This window comes from Polyodon spathula, chromosome 9, assembly GCF_017654505.1.
Source record: "Polyodon spathula isolate WHYD16114869_AA chromosome 9, ASM1765450v1, whole genome shotgun sequence".
In the NCBI taxonomy this organism is placed as follows: domain Eukaryota; kingdom Metazoa; phylum Chordata; class Actinopteri; order Acipenseriformes; family Polyodontidae; genus Polyodon; species Polyodon spathula.
In genome coordinates this window covers 34818093-34842489 of record NC_054542.1, presented here as the reverse complement: position 1 = coordinate 34842489, position 24397 = coordinate 34818093, and the positions used below count along the sequence as shown (strand labels likewise).

The following is a 24397-nucleotide window of genomic DNA, read 5'->3' as shown; positions in this document are numbered from 1 at the left end:
AGTGAACAAATAACACACAATTTTTATATTTATTTATTAAAGAAAGTTATGCAACACCCAATGCCCCCGTGTGAAAAAGTAATCTCCCCCTTAGACTCAATAACTGGTTACGCCACCTTTAGCAGCAATAACTGCAACCAAACGCTTCCTGTAGTTAGTGATCAGTCTCACAGCGCTGTGGAGGAATTTTGACCCACTCCTTAATGCAGAACTGCTTCAACTCAGTGACATTTGTGGGTTTTCGAGCATAAACTGCTCGTTTCAGGTCCTGCCACGTCTCAATGGGGGTTAGGTCTGGACTTTGACTAGGCCATTACAAAACTTAAAATTTCCTGTTCAACCATTCTGATGTGCTACATAATCCAACTGCGCTTCAGCTTCAGTTCACTGATGGATGGCCTGACATTCTCCTGTAGAATTCTGATACAGAGCAGAATTCGTGGTTCCTTCAATGATGGCAAGTCGTCCAGGTCCTGATGCAGCAAAGCATCCCCAAATCATGACACTACCACCACCATGTTTAACTGTTGGCATGAGGTTCTTACTGTGGAATGCAGTGTTTGTTTTTTGACTCATCTGTCCATAGAACATTGTTCCAGAACTCTTGAGGATCATCCAGGTGCTTTTTGGCAAACCTGAGACAAGCATTCATGTTGTTCTTAGTGAGCAGTGATTTCCTCCTTGCTACTCTGCCATGAATCCTATTTTTGTCCAATGTCTTTCTGATGGTGGTGTCATGAACACTGACCTTAGCCGAGGCGAGAGAGGTCTGCAGATCCCTGGATGTTGTTCTAGGGTTATTTGTGACTTCCTGGATGATTTTACGCCTTGCTCTTGGAGAGATTTTGGCAGTACAGCTACTCCTGGTAAGATTCACTACTATCCCAAACTTTCTCCATTTGGACAATATGACTGACTGGTTTGGTGGAGCCCCAGAGCCTTAGAAATGGCTTTGTAATCCTTTCTAGACTGATAGGCATCAACAACTTTTTTTCAGGAGATCTTCAGGAATTTATTTTGATTGTGGCATTATGTGCCTCTAGAACCTATGTGCTGATAACTTCACTTATGGTAAGGGCCAAAGTTAGTCAGATTTATATTGGGCAAGGCTGGCCCAAATCAGGCCTGATTGTTAACCAAAATATTCAAACTGCTGACCGTAATTATCCCTTTAATTGGGTTGAGTTAACCTTAGGGGCAGTAACTTTTTCACACTTGAAGAGTGCATGTTTGACTACTTTGCACACCAAACAAATGAAAAAAACACCAAACTTTGGTGTCATTTTTTTTTTTCTGTCAGACTCCCTTAATATACTACTACAACCCACAAAAAGATCTGACCAAATTCAATGTGAAAAATATGTAAAAATGCAGAAAATCAGACATGGGGCAAATACTTTTTCTTGGTACTGTGTGTGTGTGTAAAAAAAAAAAAATATATATATATATATATATATAATTAAAAAAAATACGTATAAATGGCATTAATGTAATAAATTTGGAATTGCCAATGATTTTATCTGATTTTCTCACCAATTTGAAATGCCCAATTATTTTTTATTTCAACCAAACCCATCCCTCCCACCCCTGTGCTGACTCGGGAGAGAGGAAGACGGACACACGTCCTCCAAAACGTGCAGTGCCAGCTTTTCACTCTGCCTTCCTGCTATGTAGCCACCAAAGAGCTACAGCACCGGAGGACCACACAGCTCTGGGCAACTTACAGGCGCCCGGCCAGTCCACAGGAGTCGCTGGTGCACGGTGAGCCAAGGACACCCTGGCCAACCTAAGCCCTCCCCCACCCGGGTGGACCTCAGCCAGTTGTGTGCCACCACCTGGAAACCTGTCCACGGTCGGCAGTGGAATAGCCTTAGTGTTTTGACATTAGGTTATACATGTGCTATACCTTACCAGACAGTGGATATCTCAAGGGTTCAATCCTGATTAAATAAATACACTTGAACAAGGCTTAAAAATAATGACCTATTTGTAAAGGGAAGATATCTTCATGTTCTGTAACACTATAAAACATAAAACAAATTGAACAGAATATACTGTATAATAAGTACTAAATACACCTAAAAACTCATTAAACAGGTAATCTAACCAATTAATGAGTCTTGAAAAGGAGCACCATCTTATGCAAACAGATTATTAATTAAATAAGTTATTTATTCCAAGGCCTGCTACACATTTATTTTGAAATACACTGCATAATAAAATGAATTATTGTATTGTATTTTAATTCTGCCAGCGTTGTCAATGTCGGAGGGAGACCTGCTCAGGGAGTAGTCGAGCTCGGTTTTAGACTAACCTGGTTTACCTGTAATCTGGACATGAAGCATGTTCGAGTTTGGTTACAGTACCTTCTGAAATGCTAGGGTTGCTGGGATACCACCCTGCACTATCCCACATAGCAGTATGTTTCAACAACAACCAGGCTAAACTAACCCTGTTTCATCACTGCAATCTGGACACTAAAAGTTTCTCATCTTCCTGAGAGCTAGTTCACCAATCTAACTGTGAAGAGTAAGTACTGTAGGTGCTATACTTTTTTTTTTTTTAAAGTTTAAATTATCAGCAATTCCATTATGATAATAATACAAACACATTTTATCATCATTTCACATCTGAGAGTGACAATGTCTTTGCAAACCTGTACAACCCAACAGCCCAGTTGGTTAATATGCTGATGACCAGAGTTGGTTGGGTGTTCCAGTGTGTGCCACCCTTGCCATCCTGAGTCCTATGCTCTTCAATCACACATTCAAATAATACCTTCTAGCCTAAGGACTGATGTGAGTCAGATTTTCAAACACTATGGTTACGGCTTCATGATATGATTATCCTGGGCTACAGTAAGGCACATTCTGAGCTGATCTATAGTTAGTCTTTGCAGGTGTGGAATATGAGACTTGAAAGAGTTTGGACTGAGAAAACCAAAGAAATAGAGAGAGCATTGAACAGAGATTTCACCAAAAAAATCATGGCCTTTGGAGAGATAATAATACATCAAAGGGGCAGGTTTTGAAGACTACACTGGTAAGAACAGGCATAGCAGGCATAGACTGATAGGAGGGGGAAGTTAATGCCAGCAATTGCACGTAAAGGCATTGTAAAGACCAGAGTGAGGAAACTGATTACAAAAACAACAGCTGTGTCATTTGGGGAACCACAGTATAGTACTGCTGGCAGTGCAGTTTAACAATTTATTTTGGTGTTTCTGATTTTCTTGATGAAAAGGGGTATAAAAACTAGCTATTATGGTATTTAACCGAGGTGAACTAAGAAGAATTTACAACACCAAATCTGTACAAAGTATAAAAAGGATGGTTAATGGTGGATTTAATATGACCCAAGCTACTGCAACCTTATCCAAGGGTAAGACCGATATAGGCAGATAAAAATAGCATTTTTAAAAAAAAAAAAAAAAAAACTTTAAACTTTATTTTAAAGTTTAGCTCTGTTGCAAATTAAAGAAACTGTACTGAGCTTTAGAAATCAAAACACCACTTTTTTTTTTTTTTTTTTTTTTTTTGGACAGTTAAATTACTTTTAGACAAATGTAGTACTTTATATTGGTATAAATATGTGTACAAGAATCTTAAATGTGTTACAATAAGGGTCAGTGGGAATGCAATAACTCGTTTTATTAACATTACCACACGAAATAAAATCTGTTTTTTAAAAGTTTAAGGTGGCTGTTTTGAGATCCACAACTGTTATATCATAACATTAAATCATAATAAGTCGATTACTGCACTTTCTGTATACTTTTTCGGATTAATCTAAAACACTACATTTACTACTGATTCTGATATTCTGATACTGATATATTTACAAGTTAAAAAAAAACAAAAAAAAAAAAAAAACATGGATATTATACAATAGTTACATACATTATATTCAAGCAAACTGTGATAAATATGCTCTTTAAGAAAACGGCTAAAACTATTATTATTATGTAATGTAATCTTTTGGGCACCCACCTAAATGTAAAGTAAATGCAATACCTTAATGAAGTGAAGTATCATAAGATTTTAATTCTCTATGTGATTGAAATTAAAAGTTTAATTGGAAAAACAACAGTAAATAATGTATTCATGTTTAGTTTGTTTGAGATCAATGTGTATTTACAGTTTAACAATAAAATAACCAGCTGCTGCGAGATTATTTTGTTAATTACAAGTAGCCTACAAATCTTAGCATCTAAATAACAAATGGTTGTCTGTCAGCTGTTCTTGTGCCTAAAACTCCACGTACCGTTAATTGATTCTCTTTTAGTTATGCAAACTAAACATGATACATTTTGTTTGAGTATTACCTGGTATCTGTTAAACCAATAGCGGAGTCCAAATTAAATCAAACTCGTTACTTTATATAACTATATCAAATTAAAACGTACTATGACCAGCAATGCACTTGTCTTTTAGAATATTTTTAAACCCGAGCCCCGTGCTGCAAACACAACGCGTTTATCATCAACCTATCTTGACTTTAAAAAGAAAGAGGACACAAATAACGCATAATTGATTGACGTCTGTATTATCCAATCGCAGATTCTTTGATGTGATATTCTACAACTCCCTGCTAATACGCTTTGGCAGGAGGCGGGGGGTAGATGTATTTTTCTCCCCCATGGTTGGTTGTCCCTTGGTAACCAGCAGAAGGTTACGAGTTAAAGAATTGGATTATTTGATCATCTGACTACTGGAGCGGAGAGAGTTGCAACGAGAAAAGACGAACATGATTTTATTTTGAACATATTATTACCCAGGCCGGATCATCTCACAGTTAAACGGTTTGGCAGTAGAGCGATAGTTTGCTGTGTAATGAGTAGAAGACAAAATAAGTTAGAACAAAATCAAGTAATTTGATGTATGGTAACGTCATGGATATTCGGGTACGACGAGGCTAACCTGATCGTCTGACTGAAGAGGACACAGTTGCGTGTCAACACCAGGGGCAGCGTTCTCATTGCTGAATGCTGCTGGGTCCGGTTAAAGTGAGAAACTTAACTGTACATGCAGATGATCATGAAGACAACTTTGGAGTCCATAACAATATTTTCTTTATTGTTGTTTTTATATTATTAGCAGTTGAATTGCAGGAAAGTAGACGGGTTGAGAATTACGATACATTTGGTATTTTTTAGTTTAACGTTGAACCAAAAAAAACAAAACAAAACAAAAAAAACTTATATACATAATAATTTTGCCATCAGTCAGGTAGGAAAAGTTTTCAAAAAATTTTTTTTTTTAAAAAAATTTATAAATAATAAATTAAATTGAGCTAAAAACTTACTAGTGCATTACGTAAAGATTTTTCTTTACGTCATTGCCAAAGCAGTAACATTGTGGATTACAAGTAATAAATAATGTTCTTTTTTTCAAATTTTTTACTGACTGTCGACGTATAAAATTTTCATAAATTTAATATTATATATATATATATATATATTTATATATATATATATATATATATTATAGCATTTTGTAAACGCTGTACGCTGGACAGTGTCTTTATTAGCACTATTTATTTCATTTTAACATTTAAGGCTGAGACATAATTTAATTTACTATCATGGGTACATAATTAATGTTGTACCCGAAGTGGGTGCTTTAGTTTTATTGGTCAAAGTTTGTGTATGTAACTATACTACTAGTGCTGGGGATGAGATGCGAACTGGTGCTGTTGGGTTGAAGAAGAAAATATATATATTAAAACCCGTTTTAGTGTATCCGCTAGCTAGAACAGTGTTGTTTTCAAGATAATTAATATAATAGCAACAAGAAAGTGTTTTAGATCTAAAAGGAGGGCGGCAGTAAATAAGGAAGCCGGTGAAAATGGCCGGCGACTGCGTATACAACAAACACTGTACTAAAGAGGCGACTTCTTTTAGTAAGAAACATTTGTTGGACTGCAAGCAGGAAGCTGGAGGAGATGTTTCTATCGATTCCGTGGGGGAAAAGGCGCTCTCCTCCCCTTTCTATGAGGTTATAGACGGAGTACTGTATCGCAAAAAGTTGGAGAAAGGCTACATCAATTACAGAGAGGTGCTGGATGCAGATAGGAGACTCGGTGCTATTGCTACTTTTCATCAGAAGAGAAATGGAGCGCTGCACCTCGCCTTGGAGGACACCTACAGATTTGTGGCGGAAAACTACTGGTGGGAAGGTGGGGCTGTTTTATTTTTATTTTTTATAATGCTTTTTTTTTTTTGGATACTCCAGTTGAAATACAAATGAATTATTTCTTGAATGTCCTGGTGATGTAGCTTTAGACTTCAGTAAAAATGCTTCTGCAATTGAAATACTAGAAACTGCTTTTCCTTTTCAACTTGGGAATTAGGTCCATGGATGTTACAGAATGTAGTAAATAACACTTCACAACGTTTCATGCTAATTATTTTGTCATTTTAAGGTGTGTTTTTTGACTTGCAGTGTACATCCTCAGCGCTGATGTGTAGTTAAGTGTATCATAACAAGTTTACACATGTCCATGTCATCCTTAAAAAAAAAAAAAAAAAAAAAAACACATATTTGTAATCATTGGGTTTTTACCTGGATGTATAAAGAGTAGTAGTCCTAGTAAAGACATGCATGCATAGAGTAGTGTTATCACAACAGAAAAGCCCCGTGTTACAAAAATGAGGGCAGCAGCTTTGGAAACCAGTCTGTATTCCATTATGCCTGCTTATGTCATATTTGTGAAAAAATCATGAGATTATTTCTGCCACATGTTACCTCTGCTAGTGGCAGCGTTGCACATTTGTTGGTACAATCGTTGAATCTGGTCTAAAATCATGTATTTGTACAAACACATCTACTCTGTCCACAGGGGTATAATAAGAAATTAGATTCATACTGATTTTCTACAATAGGTACTTCTATGATTTTCACTATTTCCATTACTGTATGGGTGAATGTGTTATCATTGGACACCTGTTGGATGTAGTCATGCACAAAATTTAGGTAGACTTCATCATTCTGTTTGGGTTTCATGGCAGTGCTTTTTAAATTTTTTTTTTTTAATATAAAGTAGCTATTTCAAGACTGATGCTGCTGGATTTGATCCAGTGTTGTTGGCGGCCATGTAGGTCACAGTTTTGTTTAATATTAGAAAGCTGAAAGCCACATACAGGTACATTTTGACATTTAAATGTTTTTTAATTTTTAATTTTATTTATTTATTTATTTTTTTAGAAATCCTCATTCCTTACCAGGGGTTTGGGGTTTTATTCACCATTCACCATCTCTTTATCTGTGTCATCATTGTTTGATTGTCTCATTGCGATTTGATTCTCCAGTAGAAATACAAATTCATTATTTGTTTAGTGTCCCCCAAGAAATGACTCACTCTGAAAGAAAGTTCTGTTAAAGGTTTGATCTTTGTCTTTCAGAGTTTTATTTCACTCCAGAGCAAGTGTTTCTGTGGCAGTGCTCCAGTAAAATACAGTATTAGCATGTGGGATCATCAGAAAGGGTCCTACCTTTAACATGGGAAGTTTTGGGTAGAGCAAACCAAGAACTTGCAGTGTTGTGGCAGGATAAACAGGCTTCAACAAAGGGAAAACTCAGACGTAAATTCAAAATTAGAAAGCTGTAACACATGATGGAAATAAGATTCTTATTGCATAGCAGTTTGCTCCATTCCTGATTTTACTATGAGTTTCAGAAGACACACCTGTGCTTGTAAGACATACTGTGGCTAATCCAGCTTGTATTAAAACCTGGAATGGGTGAATCTGCTATGCAATAGGAGTGTTATTTCCATCCTTGTGACATACAGACATACATGTGCCCATCTCCAAAATATTATGGACTTGGGAGAATATTGTAAACATAAATTCTGTGATAATGATTTTAAGTAGATCATCCACAACTTCAAAACACAGAATTCTATGGTAAAATATCTAAAAAACTAGACGCATGCAGAAATGTTTCTTTACTTGTCTTAAGTTTTATCTTTTAAATATGATAATAGACTAGTGAGAAATAATAAAAAAATGAGCGATATGGCAATAATTTAAAAGCCTTAGTTATTGCACCTTTTAAAGGTAAAATTTGAATTCAGATCAAAGGGAAACGTATCTGTTTAGCAGATATTTTTCATGAAATTGGTACTTAGGCCTACTTTCATTAGTTACATAGATAAGTCGTCTATACCAGACTAATTGCAAACCTCTACGTTTGTGGCGCTAGGTAGTCTCAAATGCTGCAGCAGGAAGTCTTGCCTTGTATTTGATGACTTTATATTTCATGTTTTCATAGTGTGGCAGATGGTGCACAAAACTCTCCTAACCAAATGAGCCTGTAGGCTGCATTAACTGTCCTGTTGAATTCCTTGGTTTAGAGGGGTTTCTTTCATTTTCAAAATGTCATATTACATGTTTTAAGTATTGTAGAAATATTTAACATTCAATTTATACTGTTTAAAAGTTTTTGAATGGATCTATGACTGTATATTGCACAGATGTGTATGCCAATGAAAACAAATTTTCAATATCGCAATTTCTTTCCCAGGAATGTTTTTTCACATTCGGGATTATGTCCTAGGATGTAAGGAATGCACAGGAAGGAGGGTGGGGATGCATGTAAGTGCAATACTTTTTGCGATAAGGTACTCAGTCTATCTCGGTTTTGAAAAGTGCTGAGATTTAGAATGTATAAAAGAGAACAGCCAGTCCCTTTAGATATTTAAGACAATTTGCTAAGTTTAACAGTTTCATAACCCTCCTGTTTTTTTTGTTGTTTTTTTTTTAAATCAAAGTTGATTGTGTGCAGACACATTAAATGGGTTCAAATTTAGTCTACTTGATTAGGGAAAAAAACCCTTTTTTACCTTGACTAGATATTGGCTAGATTAAATGTAATGGGATGTAGTTAATTTGAAGGAATAAACCGACTACATCATTTTGTCTAAAACAGTTAAATGCTGTAGATACAGTATTCACAGAGCATTAGCTCACGAATTACAGGTTTTTTCAATGTTTAAGAACAACTAAAAAATAAAACAGTTTATGATCTAGACTGTCACTGAACTGTAAAGCTTACTGTATTTACACACACGCACACACACACAAATATTAAGCTTAGTGTTTCTGGTTTCAGTATTTTTAAATGTATTTAAGTTTAAAAATGTGTTTTAATGTCACCCTGTGTGAAGGTTTAGTCTGGGGGGGGGGGGTGGAAACCAGAGCAAACCTTGAACCTGCTTTGAAAAACAATAATGTTTTTTGCATTTACAGGTGTATGAAGAAACTATTACCAAAACATTAGTTTCCCACGGGACTGACATTCTTAAAAAGTTGAACAGTCAGCGTGATGAAGGTCTATTCTGCGACATAACCCTGATTGTGGATGGAGCCACATACTCTGCACATAAGGCCGTGCTTGCAGCTGTCAGTGAATACTTCAAGGAAATGTTTACAGAAATGGATTCCACATCCAATCATAAGTCTGCAGTTGATCTAACTGGTGAGCAGCAAAAAAATAAAAATTGATTTGTATAGATATTGAAAATATGTAATGCTATTCAAGAAAATGTTTCTCCTACTAAAAGAAAAAATGGAATGGCTTGTTCTGCATCCATAGTGTTAATTGTGCCACCATGTACAGTTCTTCTCAACAGTGAGCATTCTATTAAATGTATCTGTCTTTATTCTAGGTTTCAGCCCAGACAGTTTTCTGCCTTTGCTGGAGTTTTCATATACCTCCACTCTGTCTTTGAAGCTGGAGAACCTTACAGAGATCTGTGCTATGGCCAGGCACTTCAGGATGTGGTCGGTGGTTGAATTGTGCAAAGGCATTCAGAAAGAGCAAATGGACAATAAGGACTATCCAGGGATACAGCGCTTGGGGGGCAAACACTTCATCTACACTCCAACTCCTACCTCTGTGGAAATCTCTGGCATTAAGTCTATAGTTAAGAGCCAGCAAGACAGTCCACCTTCTTTCGGAAAAGACGAGAAATACAATAATGAAACTCCAAATAGTCCGGATTATATTGAGAATTCCAGATGCCGCTTTATGGAATCAAACGTTAAGGATTCTGCAAAGAGCAAAGCACACGTTTTGGAGAATAGCTTTAAGTGCACATTGGGAGCATCGGAAGAACTGAGTACAGGCAAGTTGCCCAGGCATTACTCAGCACTGCAGAAGGCAGGATTACTGGATAAGCAAACCTTCAGCACTCCTATGAAACGGCTGAAGTTGTTGGATTTCAAGTCTTCATCTAAAAAAAGAAAGTCTTCTCCCAAGAACCTTTCTTGTACAAAAATATCTCCTAGCCATCACAATCCAAACTGGGCCATGGTTTCTCCAAAGCAGGACAAAAAGGAGATTTCTTTACAGGGCATCACAACCGCTCCTATCCAAGCAAACTACAAGAAGCAGTTACGTTTTTCTCTTCCAGATGAGCGCACCCAGGAAAGGTTGGAAATCTGTGCAGAAACATTCAAATCTCCAGTTAAGACAGAGCCTGTGGAAGATGAGGTGCAGTCTCCCAATACAGCAGAAAAATACAAGCTGCTGCATGTGTTGGGTCTGCAGCGCAAATCCTTGATTGTCTGTGGGGAGGAGTTGACAGGGTGGAGGCAAAAGAAGCGTCTCAGGAAGCTTAAAGCCTGCAGCTATTCCCTGACCACTAGAAGGAAAAGGAGCATGGGTAACCTTAACTCAGGAGCACACCGTGATGACAAACAAAGCCTTCCTGAGGGGAAGATTAACCTGGGAATAATTAAAGATGAAAAGACAGAATCTGAAATAAGCCCCGTGCACAGGCATAAGGTTACGTTAAGAAGGCGAGGCTATGGTTGGACAAGAAGCAAAGTTGCGTCGGTTAAATTGAGGGTAGCTGCTGAACATAAAGCCCTGCAAGTCATTCCCAATGCAACGGAGAAAACTACAGTAGGATGCAATAGAGGCAGGAAACTAGAAAGTAGACAGCTTCCAAGCGTTCGACCTGGAAAAGTTCAGATTAGCAAGCACATTAAAAAAGAAATGCAGGCTAAGCAGAGTGTCTTTACGGGTAACCACGTCAGAGGTAGACGCTTAGGTCTTGTACATACAAACAAGCCATTATTTTTATCTGCTCAGGTAAACAGTCCAATCGCCGAGGAGTGTTCTGTGGCGGATCTTTCCAGGGGAAGCACAAATAAAAACATTAGGTTATTGAGGAGCATCAGGCAGACAGAAAAGAGTAATAATAAGTATGTGTGTGTTGGGAAGAAAGCTGCCCTGGTAGGGGCGAGACGGAAGTTGGATAGTCACCCTCTTCAGAAAGGAAGCGCTCCATCAGAGAGTCCTTTTTTCTCCAAAAAAGAAGTGGGAAAAGCTGTGAAGCAAACCAAATCTGGGAATGCAGATGCCAGGAACCAAAGATTTAGATCAAGCACTTGTAAAGTTCAGCTTTCTTCAGGGCTGGGTAAACGAAAGACAAAACCCAGTCAAAAACTTTTGGATGCTGGGTTTTTGTTTAACTTGCACAGGCTGGAAAGCACAAAAGAGGTGGCTGGCAGCAGCAGTGTAAAGAGGGACAGTAAAAAACATGAACTCTGTCTAACAGCAACCTCTGTCTCGAAACTAAGTTCCAAAAAGATAAGGGGCAGTGGGCCTCAGACTTCAGAAATTCTGGGTAGAACTCGTGGGGCGATTAAAAATGCGGAGGCAGTGCTGGTACTTGGGAGGAAGCTGCTGAAGGTCAAAGGTAACAGGCCTTTAGTTAAGAGAAGTGAGTCCTGTTGGTCTGCTGAAGGTAGAGGTGGAAAGTGTGACATTAGCCGTACTGCTTCAAGAAAGATGGCTAATGTACAATTACTGGCTGACCTTGGATCTACATTTGACTGCACGGATGGACTACCAAAGGTATGCATCAACACATAGGCTAAATTAAGTAAAAGGGCTATTCCATTCTGTAGTAGTGGTCTTTGCATTTAGCTTGGTGCACTTGTACTCAATTAGACTTGTTAAACCTCCTGTAGTAATAACAAGATAATGCAGGTTGAACACTCAGCGACTGCCATGAATAAGCAGATTTAATGAGGTGTTCAATTTTAGATTTGAGGAGTAGGCTGAACAGACTAAAAACATCTGACATTGTAGATGTAGTTAGTTATTACTATATGTAGACATTTTTGTCTGACAATAGTAACTTTTATTTTTAATAAAAGTCAAGCTGTGTGGGGCAGGTAAGTTGTAAGCCATGTTTGGCCTTTGGGTCTCTTATTGATAAGGTTGTCATATTTAAAGTTTTTGTGAACTGTACAACAGTGTGCCACACTGATAGGCAGGGCCTTCAAGCTAAACAAAACTCAATTAAAAAAAAATCCTTTATCCTTTAATCCTTTATCTTACCATTGGGGATTCAAGAGCACTTGACATTTAGTAGTAAATTTATTTATTTATTTATTTAGGTCGTAGACATGAAGACCAAACTGCCCAGGTTTGCTGAAGTGATTAAAAGAACTCGTGTAAAACGGCTAAAAGCTCGAGTTTCAACAAACAGCAGCTGTAGCAGCATAGCGGTGTCTTCACATACCTGCTCTGAATGCAGAGATTCTTTCAAAAACTGTGACTCTCTTATCATGCACAAAATAAGACACATAGAAGGAAAACACTGGCCTTGTCCGGTAAGTGTGTTCGTTTTTTTGATTCAGTAGGTCCGCTGTCGAGGGATTACAGTCGCTTCACACTATGAAGTCGAAGATGTAGAAACATTTGGTTGTATAGAAGGAATAATCTAAGCCATAAAAACAAACAAATCCGATAATCCAAAATCGGAAAGTAGTTCTTTAAATTGGTACTACTATCCATGAATGTTATTTTTATACCATCCAGCACACTCTTCAGCTAGACACACAACTCATTCCATTGTGTAAAGACACCTTTCTTCTGAATAAAAATAAGGATTGTTTCTGTAAATGTTGTCTACACAAGAAAGTGATCTTAGATTGTATATGAGCACTAATAATGCATGTATTTTTGGAAGATGTACTGTTTCCTTATTCATATGCATATTTTTTGATCATATGTAAAACTAAAAATAATTAAAACAGAATTATGTTTATGGTAGCTTAGTGAAAGGTTATTTAATATTCATTATTCATATTAGACACCTAATATTGTAGCTGTAGGTTTGTTTAAATAGTTAAACAGATTTAATCTTTTAAAGTTTGAATGTTTAGGAAATTTAACAGTATCTGCTTTTTTATTTATTTATTTTTTTAGTTGTGTAAAAAAACTTTCTTCAGGCAGAAAAATGTGCAGAACCATGTTCGTACTCACAATCAGATGCTCTACAGATGCAAACTTTGTATGAAATAGCAGAGAGAAAGAGGGCTGACTCAAGGGCTAGGAGGTATGTATGAAATGATCTGACACCAACATGTTTCAGAACAAAATTCCTTCCTTCTGCAAGACATTCTTTACATTTTTTTCAGTGCATGGTGTAAACTAGTTTTCGAAGATATGCGACCTGTATTGGACTTGAATCCTTGGCAGGTTTGTGGTTAGAGTAGGATAGATTTTACATTTGCTTGGAAAAAAAAAAAAAAAGTTGCGTACATATTTGGCCCAGTGCGTTTCTGTGTTTTATCTTGGTAAGATTAGCCTGTTTTTAAATAAACATAATATTTATGGAGCTAATATTGGATTGACATAGTGACATTGAATAGAAGCATACTTCTGTTTTTGAATAGCTTATACTGCCTGGAAAAAGAATAACAACATTGCAGAAAAGAAAAACTAAATCTTGAATGACTTTCTCTTTCTGTTTTTAGGAGAAAAGCATTTAAACGTCTGGTCAGCACAGAACATCGCATTTCTAAAGTTGAGATGTTTTGTTTAAGAAGACTATGACTTGTAAACAACTATATTGCTATACACCAGTGTTGTGGAAATCCCAGTGTTTGTGTAATTACCTGAACTAAATAAGCCAAAACTTCAAACATCAACCCTGGGAAGACGGGCTCTCTCGAAGTAAACATTTGCAGAAATGTAAACCAAATTATTTATAACATTGTAATGAATCTGTTTATTAATAAATGTTAAATTGCTCTTAATGATTTTAAACATAAAATACATAAATTTTATAGATGCTGAAATTGAAGAATGCTGGGTATACTTGAAGGGACTGATGTTCTTACAACTCTAGTTTGTGTCTTTTTGTATAATGGTCAGAATTGTAATATTGCTGCAAGTTTTTTTTGACTGCAGTGTTCTGTCATGTCTGCCTAGTGTCTATTTAAAAGAGAGACTGTTTAAGTGTGGACGAGGCTCTTATCAGCATCACAATGCTATCACTGATCACCCTTTTACTTCTGTTGAATATGTTTTGGTTCTTTGCTTGTATTTTATACTTTTAGTTTGGAATATATAGATATTTCAAAGACCCCGCTGCAGAAAAAGTAGTTGCTACTGTTATGAGATTTAATTAGCATATTCTGAATAAATGTAAATAATTTTATGAGATTTAATTAGCATATTCAGAAAGTGAAGAGACAAAATATTTTCAGCACAGTAATATTGTTAATTACGCTATTGAAAGCAAAACCATAGTTTTTTTTGTTTGTTTTTTAAACATTTATTAGCACTCCTTTTAAAATGTGATTTTGAATAAATGTAATTATTGTGACAGGAGAACTACAGTGTTTTTTTTGTTTTTTTTTAAGAATGTGGCCATAGGCCTTATATTTAATATCTTGTCAATATTAAAATGTTCGTAACATTTATGGAGAGTTACATTTTGAAGTGTGTGTGTGTGTATGTGTATATATATATATATATTGTACCCGCACTGTATAAATGCATTTCCAATTTTAAAATATTCTGTTGGTTTGTTTTACATGAGTCAAAAGTTGCATTCTGTTACAAGTTAAATATAATACAGTTTGATCTTTTTAGTTTTAGCAAAATATTATATTTTTAAAAATTGTCCATTGGCTGTCCCCAGTTCACCTGTACGCTTTAATCAAACCCAATGAAACCGAAGACACGAGTATAATATAGTGGCTCCTGTTACAGAAAAAAAAAAAATTGTTATTAAATGAAATTTTAATTGCAGTTGGATTTGTCTAAAAAAAAAAAAAATACTTACACCATTGTGCTTATTTATTAAATTGTTTTACCCCTTTCAAAATGTTGCTGTTTTTTTTTTCTTACAACGTTTCTTGAATTGAAAAGATAATGGGAGTAAGTGTGGGATATGAATCTTATTTTTATTATGGAAAAACAAACCTGATTCACCAGGAAATTAGACACAAACTAGGTTAGGAAATCAGTTGCTCTCATTGTCTTCATCGGTTGTGGGTGGTGACTCCTTATCAGAATCTTATCATCTTTGCAGGGTACAGTCGAGACTACAAAATGGCACTGGAACATCTGAATGTCAGGAAGAGGAAAACTTGAATACCTAGAACATTCTGTAACAGCAGGCAGACTACAAAATCGATGTAATACACTTTTGTATTCACAGTAATACTTTGTTGGCTGCTAATATTACCTTTTGTAGTGTACTGATATTTAAAAAAACTTTACTTTAAAATTCTAAAATGTCGATTGCATACTTGTCATGTTATTTAGCAAATAAAGTAAATGGCTCATTATTTTGAAATGATTGGAATGAAATGAATCCACTGGTTGATCTCTCTTAACCATCATGATGCATGACATTTCCCAGCCATTTTAAAAATGGTATTTCAAGCAGGGCCAAGACACTGACATAGTTACTAAATATATCTGAGAATGAGCCCTTCAAAGCAGCCCTGCTGAATCAAACTTTGTGTTATCTTTAAAGTTTTGTGGTACTGTAATTTATGTTTGAAATAAGAGACCATTTCCATTCAAAACAAATTGCCAGCAGTCACCGTCCAGAAGCAGCATGTTTAGAAAGCTACATAAAAAGCATTTACCTTGGCATGTTCAGGAGATGATGTCAAGGGGCATGATTCCTTCTTTCTTTTTTCTTGCACTGGGTTCTTCCAAGTGCAACATCCATAATGCACTGTGCTCCACCAAGAATCTGAAACAGACATTCTGTTTACAAGTTATATAACTTGTGTTCAACACTATTGGAGCCAGACCCCTATTTATAAATGTATCTTCATCTATGGAATACTTTCTGATCATCTTATTAAGTTTCCTGTAAGGTCCAGCTTTTAGTATAGGCAATAATTGTTATTCTGTGACTTAACACTGAATTGCAGTGTAAAGTATAGTGTCTGCCACTGGTATGACATTTTTCTTGCTGCATTCCAAGATGGCAGTGACCTTTGACAGGCTTTCTTAAGGTTAGCTGCCGTCTGGGATTGTACACCCTCGTTTACAAGAAGGAACCTTGTGTTCTCAACGTGCCTCAAAAAAACAACACAAAATGTAGGCATAAACACAAATGTCTGTAACTTTCTTAGAAATGGATCTCCTGTTATTAGATTTTTTTTTACTGTATCAGGAGTACTGTCATTATAGTAGACTAAAATAGCAGCAGCATTGGATGGGTGCCATGTTGAATTAATTTGCAATTGCTTATAATATCGCCAGCAATGTTGGAAATAAAAGTGTTTCCCTGTTACATTTAAAGTGTATAATGTACTACTAGAAATTAAAATAGTGAAACAAGCAGCACACGTTATCTTCCTTTTCACTTGATCAAGCGACTATCTTGAAGGAATATTTATCTTTGGAGAAGTGATTGAAGGATTCCACTACAAAGATGGCTGACCCCTTGACTATTAGGGTTGGCATCTTCAAATGCCCTGCTAACACAGGGCAGCTGTGGAGAGAGCAGCGCAGAGATGCTGCCAGCAGCCTGCCTGCTTCTTAAGCCCTTCACACCGGAGAGTGGGGCTAGGGACTGGAGCAGCAGGCTGTTGACTTTATATAGGCATAATCAAAAACCCAAACACAGCAACATGCCATTAAATATGTTGAAATATGTTATCACATTTAATACATACAGTATCAGAGAGAAACAATGTACAAATGTATAGCAGTTCCCATTGCATTCTATTTTTAAAGATTAAGATGCAGCCTGCAAATTTTCCCAGCTGACAAAATCTGATGTAAACTGTTATAACTCACAATGGAGCACATAAAAACGGTATTTCTTTGCTGACTGACTCAGAACTTTAATTGAGGTTGTGTTGTCACAATGGAATTAGAAGGCATTTAAACTTCAATGGCTAATTGTATAAGACACCTTACATATTAACTTTAACAATAAATTTCCCTTATCTAAGTTATTGAGTGTGCAAAGCTGTTTTCTGTAGCACCCTTAAACTCCAGAAACATTTAAGGGGAAATTGGTCACTGAAGTTTTATGGAACAATTAGAGTTTGCACCAGCCTGGCAAATATGCATTATTTGTTTTGCTTACAGTATACTTAGAATAACCTTGCAATTAGGGCCATTCTTCTCAACACATTTGAAACACATCTTTTCTAGGAAGATGCAGTGCGATGTTTTGAGTAATGGAAAGCTAATACGCCATTCGAGTGACAGTTGGGTTCAGGCCACAGCAGAAGAATGACATTTCCTAGGAGAGCACCTTCAACCTTGCAGAAATGTTGAGAATATTAGAACGCTGTGGAATATAGTTGGAATTATCACTAGAAGCGATAGTGTTGCACCTGAAGAATGCTAACTACCACAATAAGATTGTTAAAATACAACTTAATTTTACTATTGTTAAAGTATTTTATCAATAAAAAAAATTAAAAATAAAATAAACCCCACAACAGACACTCACTTGTCATAAGATGGCAATCATGGCACATTATTTTTTTCAGGTACCCTTAACCAACCTTAATTGATGGAAAAGGCTGTAATTATTGTGGCTGGGTCTTTACTCAATATACAGTAAAACCTGTCTAATCCAGCCCCTCTACATACTGGGATTCGGTATAATTCTGCAACATTTTTGGGGACCAAATCTCTATTGAAAGTAAGGGTTTAATACCCTCCACAATCCGCAAACTATTCTGGAATCTGACATGATTTTATGTCTCTTCTGTCTGTGCAATCTGGCACTGGGAAATTTCTTTTCTAATTTTAAAACTAGTATAAAAAAAAAAAAAAAAAAAAAAATGAAACCAAAAGCAATACATTGTGTATATACTTAAAAGTCCTGCTGGCATCATTTTGAATCGTGCAGTTTTTGAACAGCAAATAAATGCTAAACGCCCACACAATGTGCTATCTCTTGAAAGAAAATTTGCCCTTATCAAAAAAGATGAACATTTATCAAAACCAACGCAAAAAGAGCCAAGTGGAAAATTCAGAATCGCAAGGCAAACAGACAGTTCAGACATTGTGAAAACAAAAGATGCCTACTGTAAAACAGCACAGAGAAAACCTGTTCTGAATTCCAGCATAAAAGGCCTGAATCCTACATGCAGGAACAAGATGAACAAGAACGTTTGCCTGCCCTATAGAATTATGTCAGCAATGCCAAACTCACAATAAAGTCTGGAAAACAAATATACATGCAAATTATTTGTGAAACTGGAGATGTATTTATTATTTTTTTTTAATCTTTACAAAGCCTTACATCTGGGGGTGCAGATCCATTTCTACTACAATACATTACACTTTTCAGTATACTGCAGGCATGCAAAACATTTACTGCATGCCACCTAATATTCCAGTATTTATAAAGAAAGAGTACACAGAATACAAAAGAAGCCAGAAGCAAAGACAAATACTACAAAAAAACCCCAGCTTTATTCTGTCACAATGTTGTGAGGGAAATGACAAGGTAGAGTGACTTGTGGTTTGCGTTGAATTATTGGCTCTGATAAAAGTAACCTTGTGTGTTTAGATGCTATTTATTTTTGCGCACAAGAACACATTTACCTTCAAGAAAATTGTGTCTGGGGAATATAGAGAAATTAGCGATGTGGATGCTGAAGTTGCAGTGATTGGTTGGAGTGCCGTGACTTCGAAGCCGATCTCTTTCCGCTCTCCAGGAAACAGTAAGAACTATACATTGGCAATGGGACATCTGGGTGGAGCAAAAAACAGGCATAAGTACATATAAAAAGGAAAAATCAAGTTGCGTAGGCACCCTCAACAGTAAATGTGTTGTTAAACGTGTTAGGCAGAATAAATTATATTAGCATTCAGGGTTGTTTCTAACAAATTTGAAAACATTTCGATGTAAACTTTGCACTGGTGCAAACAGAAAATTAGTATGTTTGTTTATTCACTTAGATCAGGGTGGCAAACCTGGTCTTGGAGAGCTGCAGGGTTAGTTACTTCATTGAAACAATTATTTTCTTAATTAGTCAACATTTAAACATTTGTCTATGTCTTTAGCAATTGTTGATTTAAAGATACCCAGAAAATCTGCAGGTTTGTGGCTCTCCGGGACCAGGGTTGGCCACCCCTGACTTAGATGGTCTTTCAGCATTTGTTACCAGAAGGCTGAATGAACAGCTGGCATTACACATTAAGAAATTATTTCAAATACATGCATCAATTTTATTTTTATTTCTGGACTCAATATTTATCACCCCGAGACTATTATATTAAGTGTTGAATGGTAAAATGTAGAGTATATTTATACGTTTCTAACAGCTGATGAAGACTGCAAGAATTAGTAGCTGGACAAAAGACATGGTGAACACCTACCTTAGATTCTCCAGCCATCACGAGGGGACATGAATCCTTGTTAGTCTCTTCTTTCTTACACTGAGTTCTTCCAAGAACCACATCCATAGTATATTCTTGTCCAGCAACAACCTGAAAGTTAAAAAAAATATGAAACATTGTATTTTTCACATTGAAATAAAACTACCAGATGTGACTTGTTACTTGTTGCTTTATGTTTATGAGAGGATAATGAGTGGTACATCATCATATCTAGCAGATATTAATGTTCAGGCAATATGGGTGTTTTTTGAAGTGCTAGAAAATGGTGTGTTTATTGTGATTTAATCCAGTTTTAAAGTGCTTTAGTTATAAATGTTTTGTATCTTAGAAATAAACTTTTAGTGCAAACTGTATTTATTGTTTCAAACTTGACTATTTTGTAGGCATATTCATCATTGGAGAAGTAGTTGACCTGCGCACCCCTTGGCTTCAGGATATTCACCTGCAGGAGCCCCAGCAGGAGGTCCTGCCGACACTGTGAGGGCAGCTATGGAGAGAACAGCACAGAGGTACAGCCAGCAGCCTGCCATCTTCTTCAGCTTTTTACTGTTATTTACTGTAGCAGGAAATAGGATGAACCAGCTTTACTGTTTGCATGCAACATTGCCAGAGTGAGTTTTTTAGCGGCCAAGAAAGGTTGTAAGCAGGCCATAGCCATATAAACGGATATCACTATTCAAGCATGACTTTTCATTATACTGTGGAGTTGTTACTTTTATTCTAGAATCAATATTGAGTCTCCTAGAGATTACATTGAAGTGTTGGGTAGGAAAGGAGTGTGGGTGTAGCTTTCTAACAGCCATACTTACTCCATGAAAGCTTTTCTATAGACATGCAAAAGCTTTTGATATTAGAGCTTATGGTTCCCATTGTTGGATGTGAATCTGCTGATGTTCTTTCCTTTGTTACACAAAGTCCTTATTTCAACTTAAGATCCATTATGCACTTTGGCACAACAATCAGTTATAGTTTGTTTTTGGGATCATGACATGTATATTAATTAAAAAGAATTTATATATATAATATATATATATATATATATATATATATATATATATATATATATATATATATATATATATATATATTCTTAAATCACACAGTATTAGAAGAATCACTATACAAGTTTTTACTTGAACTAAAAACAATATCTTTAGATGAAAATATACAAACAAAATTGCAGTACTTTAATAGGAATTGATTGATTGAGCTACTACAATACCTGTACTTGGTTTTAAATATTACGGTCCATAAAAAGGTAATGTAACTTTTGGTATGCTTACTTGATATTTCTCAGTGCTAGAAATTAAACATAATTCAGTTTGTTCCAGTTATAATTTAGAGTTCCTGGAGGCAAAACAAGAAAAAAAAGTGTTGACCTAGTAGCTTTGTAGCTTATACATTTCTACCAATAGCCTGTTTGTTGAGCCATAACAATTTCCAAAAACATTATTGCTAATCATTTTATCATTATCAGGTTTGTATTGTTAAATGTGTCTTTGCCTCAGTGAATACTATACTGGGTGAAACTGTTTACCAGGACACGTAGGATTTTCAAGTTGTAAATGATAACTTCAGTGTTAATCAACCAATCAGTATGTAGTATTGATTTTGGCATTGTCAAGCGGTCCTTATGCCTATTTTGTTATTAATCGTTTTAATGTGATTTCCGAAATTATGTTGATTTACGAAATAATGCTAACATCTTAACAAGCAACGCTTCTTGTGACTATTTCTTAAGTTTGCGTGGGAATTTAAATCCGTGTTAACTGTCATAATTTATCAGGAGTTAATTTGCATTTGGAAAAAGAAGGCTTTATTTATTTATTTATTTATTTAGCTGTATTTTTATAGGTGCTTTACAAGTTTAAACAAAACGGTATAATCAAGGAAAATGGATGAAAAAGAATGTAAGTGTATTGGGCTAGGGTGAGGAGACATTAGTTGCTTAAATGAAAGCAGACGGTCAAAGGCTAGGTCAGGGGCTGGAAAGCAGGGTCATAACAGGAGGTCAGGGGCTGGAAGTAGCAGTAGGATGGGCTAGAGAGAAGAGATGCGTTTTGAGGGAGGAGCAGAAACTACGCAGTGTGGGTGACTGTTTTATGATAAGAACGAATATATTCCAATGAAGGGGAGCAAGAAGGGAAAAAGAATGGAGACGGGAGGGCGGGACAGAGAGGAACAACAGTGATTGGGAGCGTAAGGGACGTGAGGGAATATAGTAGGTGATCAGTGCAGCCCGATAAGGTGGGTCAAGACCATGGAGAGATTTATACACATAGGGTAAGAAATTTGAACAGGCAGCGATAGTAGACAGGGAGCCAGTGTAGTTGAAGGAGGACAGGGGAAGTATGAAAGGAATGGGGGAGGTTGAATATGACACGGGCAGAGGCGTTTTGAATTTGTTGTAATGGTGTAAAAGCGTAAGAGGAATTAAAGAAAGAGTATATAACTCACCTTGAAACAGACAGAGCCGTCTTATGATGGGAGAGCGAATTATGCTTTCATTCATTTTTATTGATCTCGTTAACATGCATTTTGATTAACGATTTCCTCTTATTTAGTCGTTGAGCCAGGAAGTGATGTACATGACCTGCAACCGGTAATCATTTTAGCAAGAAATGCATTCATTACCGACCTCATCTATTCAACTTCAAAGCATTAATGGATATAACTAACACATTTAGTTTGAAAATCACTTGCTACTAAAGCTCTTGTTACAATACCATGAGTTTGATACAATAACACTGGCTTTTGAAAATCCATCCCATAGGTTCTTTATACTCAGAAAGCATAATATAGTGAATGTGATAGAGAATCCATGAAAAGAGATACGACACATAAAAAGCTTGAGCAGCAGCAGAACATTCATAATCCAAACAGCAGCAAAGTCTGTTTATCATCCGTTTCACTTTCTGCTGTTTCTTCAGACCTACACATACACATGTGTAAATAATTCAATTGAAGCAGTACCCAAAAAGGGCATTGCAATTATACAGTGACAGACAATATACAAGATGTGCACTGATTAATTCACAGTGTGATATATACATAATATAATATCAGAATGAACTGCATTGCTATAAATGTTGTAAACTTGTTATGATTTGGATATTCAACCCCAAACAGCCTGATAATAAAGGAAGAATGACACCGCTGGGACACCCAAGCTTGATTCTAAATGTGGTTTCCCTTGTAACTGTTAAATTGATTTCAGATTTCTCGTTAATATCCATTAATATTCTTTTGCAGAAGGTACCCTGTCTTTTTCTTTCTCCAGGTACCTTTACCGTCTAAAGCAAGTATGCCCTAGTAATAAGAAAAGGTATGTTAGTAGGTTCTGTATTCCACAACACTTAATTCTGACTCCACTTCCTGCCTGCAATTTAAATGTCATGCTAAAAAAGGCAGGCAAAAACATATAATTTCCTAAGGATCACAAAAATGATGTGGGCTGAGGCTTTTCTAAGCAACTCTGTTTCATGCTGAGTGACCTCAACCATAAGGACTCTCAGCTCCTTCTCAGAAAACGTATTTTCTTTTCCGAGCACCAAGAGGTCTTTGCTGCCCCTTTATCTGACATTTTTTTTGGTTTGTATTTTTTTGCTCCACAAATGTAATATAGCGCCTACTGTCTCTGTACTCCTAACTCTGCCGCTAAATAGACTGATGAGCTCATTGAGACTGTCATTGTCATAATTTGTGGATCATTATTTGTGCATGTTAAGTAATTTGCATTGCTCTTAAGCTTACATAGGGCGCAGTGCAAAATAACTGCCCGGTCCTCAATGCAATTAGAATTTTGCATCCGCAATTATTTTCATCGGCGCTTATACTTACATCGCCCCCTAAGTGTCCTTAATGTGTATTTACACACCCTAACCCTAACCCTAACCCCAAACCTCACGCTAACCCTAACCCTCCTATCACTAACTCTAATCCTGACCTTAATCCTTTTCTGATTGTGTACTTACATATATTGTGCGCAAATATTTATACATTAAGTATGTTGTAACTATGCATAATAACATTGTAATTATGTGTAAATACACATGTATTTACTGTGTAACTACTATGTAAATACACAGTAACTAGAGACACTTAATGTAAAGTGGTACTGTATTTCTTTTGCTGGCATACCCGGAGAGTGTCTTTTAAAAAAAGCTCACCGTGGTTTAATGATACAACTCGTAAGATGAAATATGAAGGTCGTAAACTAGAACGGAGATGGCGAGAATCTAAACTACATGTTCATTACATTGCATGGAAGGGCCACCTGGTTAAATATAGGAAAATCCTGGCATTGGCTACATCATCATATTACTCTTAATTTAAGTGAAACAAATAAAAACAATCCTAGATCTCTTTTTGCTACCCTAGATAAATTAATTAATCATTCCCCTAAGTCCTAACCTTGACATTGGCTCATCTCACAGCTGAAGTGAATTCTTACATTTCTTTAAAAATAAAATACAGACACCTTCTATTAAGGAGAACTCTGGTAGAATTTTACCTACTACACCTATGAAGGCAACAATGGGGCTTTTTCTTTGATTACCTTACAGAGATAGTTCAACATGTGAGAGCTCCTACATGCTCTCTTGCTCCTATTCCTACAGATGTTCTTGGTGTTATTAATACCCACATTTTAAAAATGATAAATGGTTCACTTTCCTTTGGTATAGTTAACTCAGCACTTAAGGTTGATGTGGCCTATGCTTAAGAAGCAGAATTTGGACCCTAAAGTC

General features: G+C 36.2%; 1 protein-coding gene across 3 annotated transcripts; it reads left to right on the top strand.

Moving 5' to 3' along the window:
- The first annotated feature begins 5512 nt into the window (after nucleotides 1-5512).
- LOC121320712 lies at nucleotides 5513-16599 on the top strand. Of its 3 annotated transcripts, XR_005950871.1 has the most exons (8): nucleotides 5513-6177; nucleotides 8526-8596; nucleotides 9251-9479; nucleotides 9670-11867; nucleotides 12416-12631; nucleotides 13230-13359; nucleotides 13781-13997; nucleotides 15346-16599. XR_005950871.1 is itself a non-coding variant. In XM_041259286.1 (7 exons), the coding sequence occupies exons 1-6, from the start codon at nucleotides 5847-5849 to the stop codon at nucleotides 13323-13325; spliced, it is 3141 nt and encodes a 1046-aa protein (XP_041115220.1). In that variant the 5' UTR covers nucleotides 5513-5846; the 3' UTR covers nucleotides 13326-13359; nucleotides 13781-16597. The 3 variants fall into 3 exon arrangements, 2 of the variants coding, with proteins under 2 accessions (XP_041115220.1, XP_041115221.1); XM_041259286.1 differs by having other exon boundaries at nucleotides 13781-16597; XM_041259287.1 differs by lacking the exons at nucleotides 13781-13997; nucleotides 15346-16599 and having other exon boundaries at nucleotides 13230-13360.
- The last annotated feature ends 7798 nt before the right edge of the window (nucleotides 16600-24397 follow it).

What these genes read in the sequence shown, in the direction of transcription:
- LOC121320712 (XM_041259286.1), top strand. Translation starts at nt 5,847, where the DNA reads ATGGCCGGCGACTGCGTATACAACAAACACTGTACTAAAGAGGCGACT. An exon ending in GGAAAACTACTGGTGGGAAG is followed by an intron (nt 6,178 to 8,525) that starts GTGGGGCTGTTT and finishes TTTCTTTCCCAG; the next exon opens with GAATGTTTTTTCACATTCGG. An exon ending in GCACGGATGGACTACCAAAG is followed by an intron (nt 11,868 to 12,415) that starts GTATGCATCAAC and finishes TTATTTATTTAG; the next exon opens with GTCGTAGACATGAAGACCAA.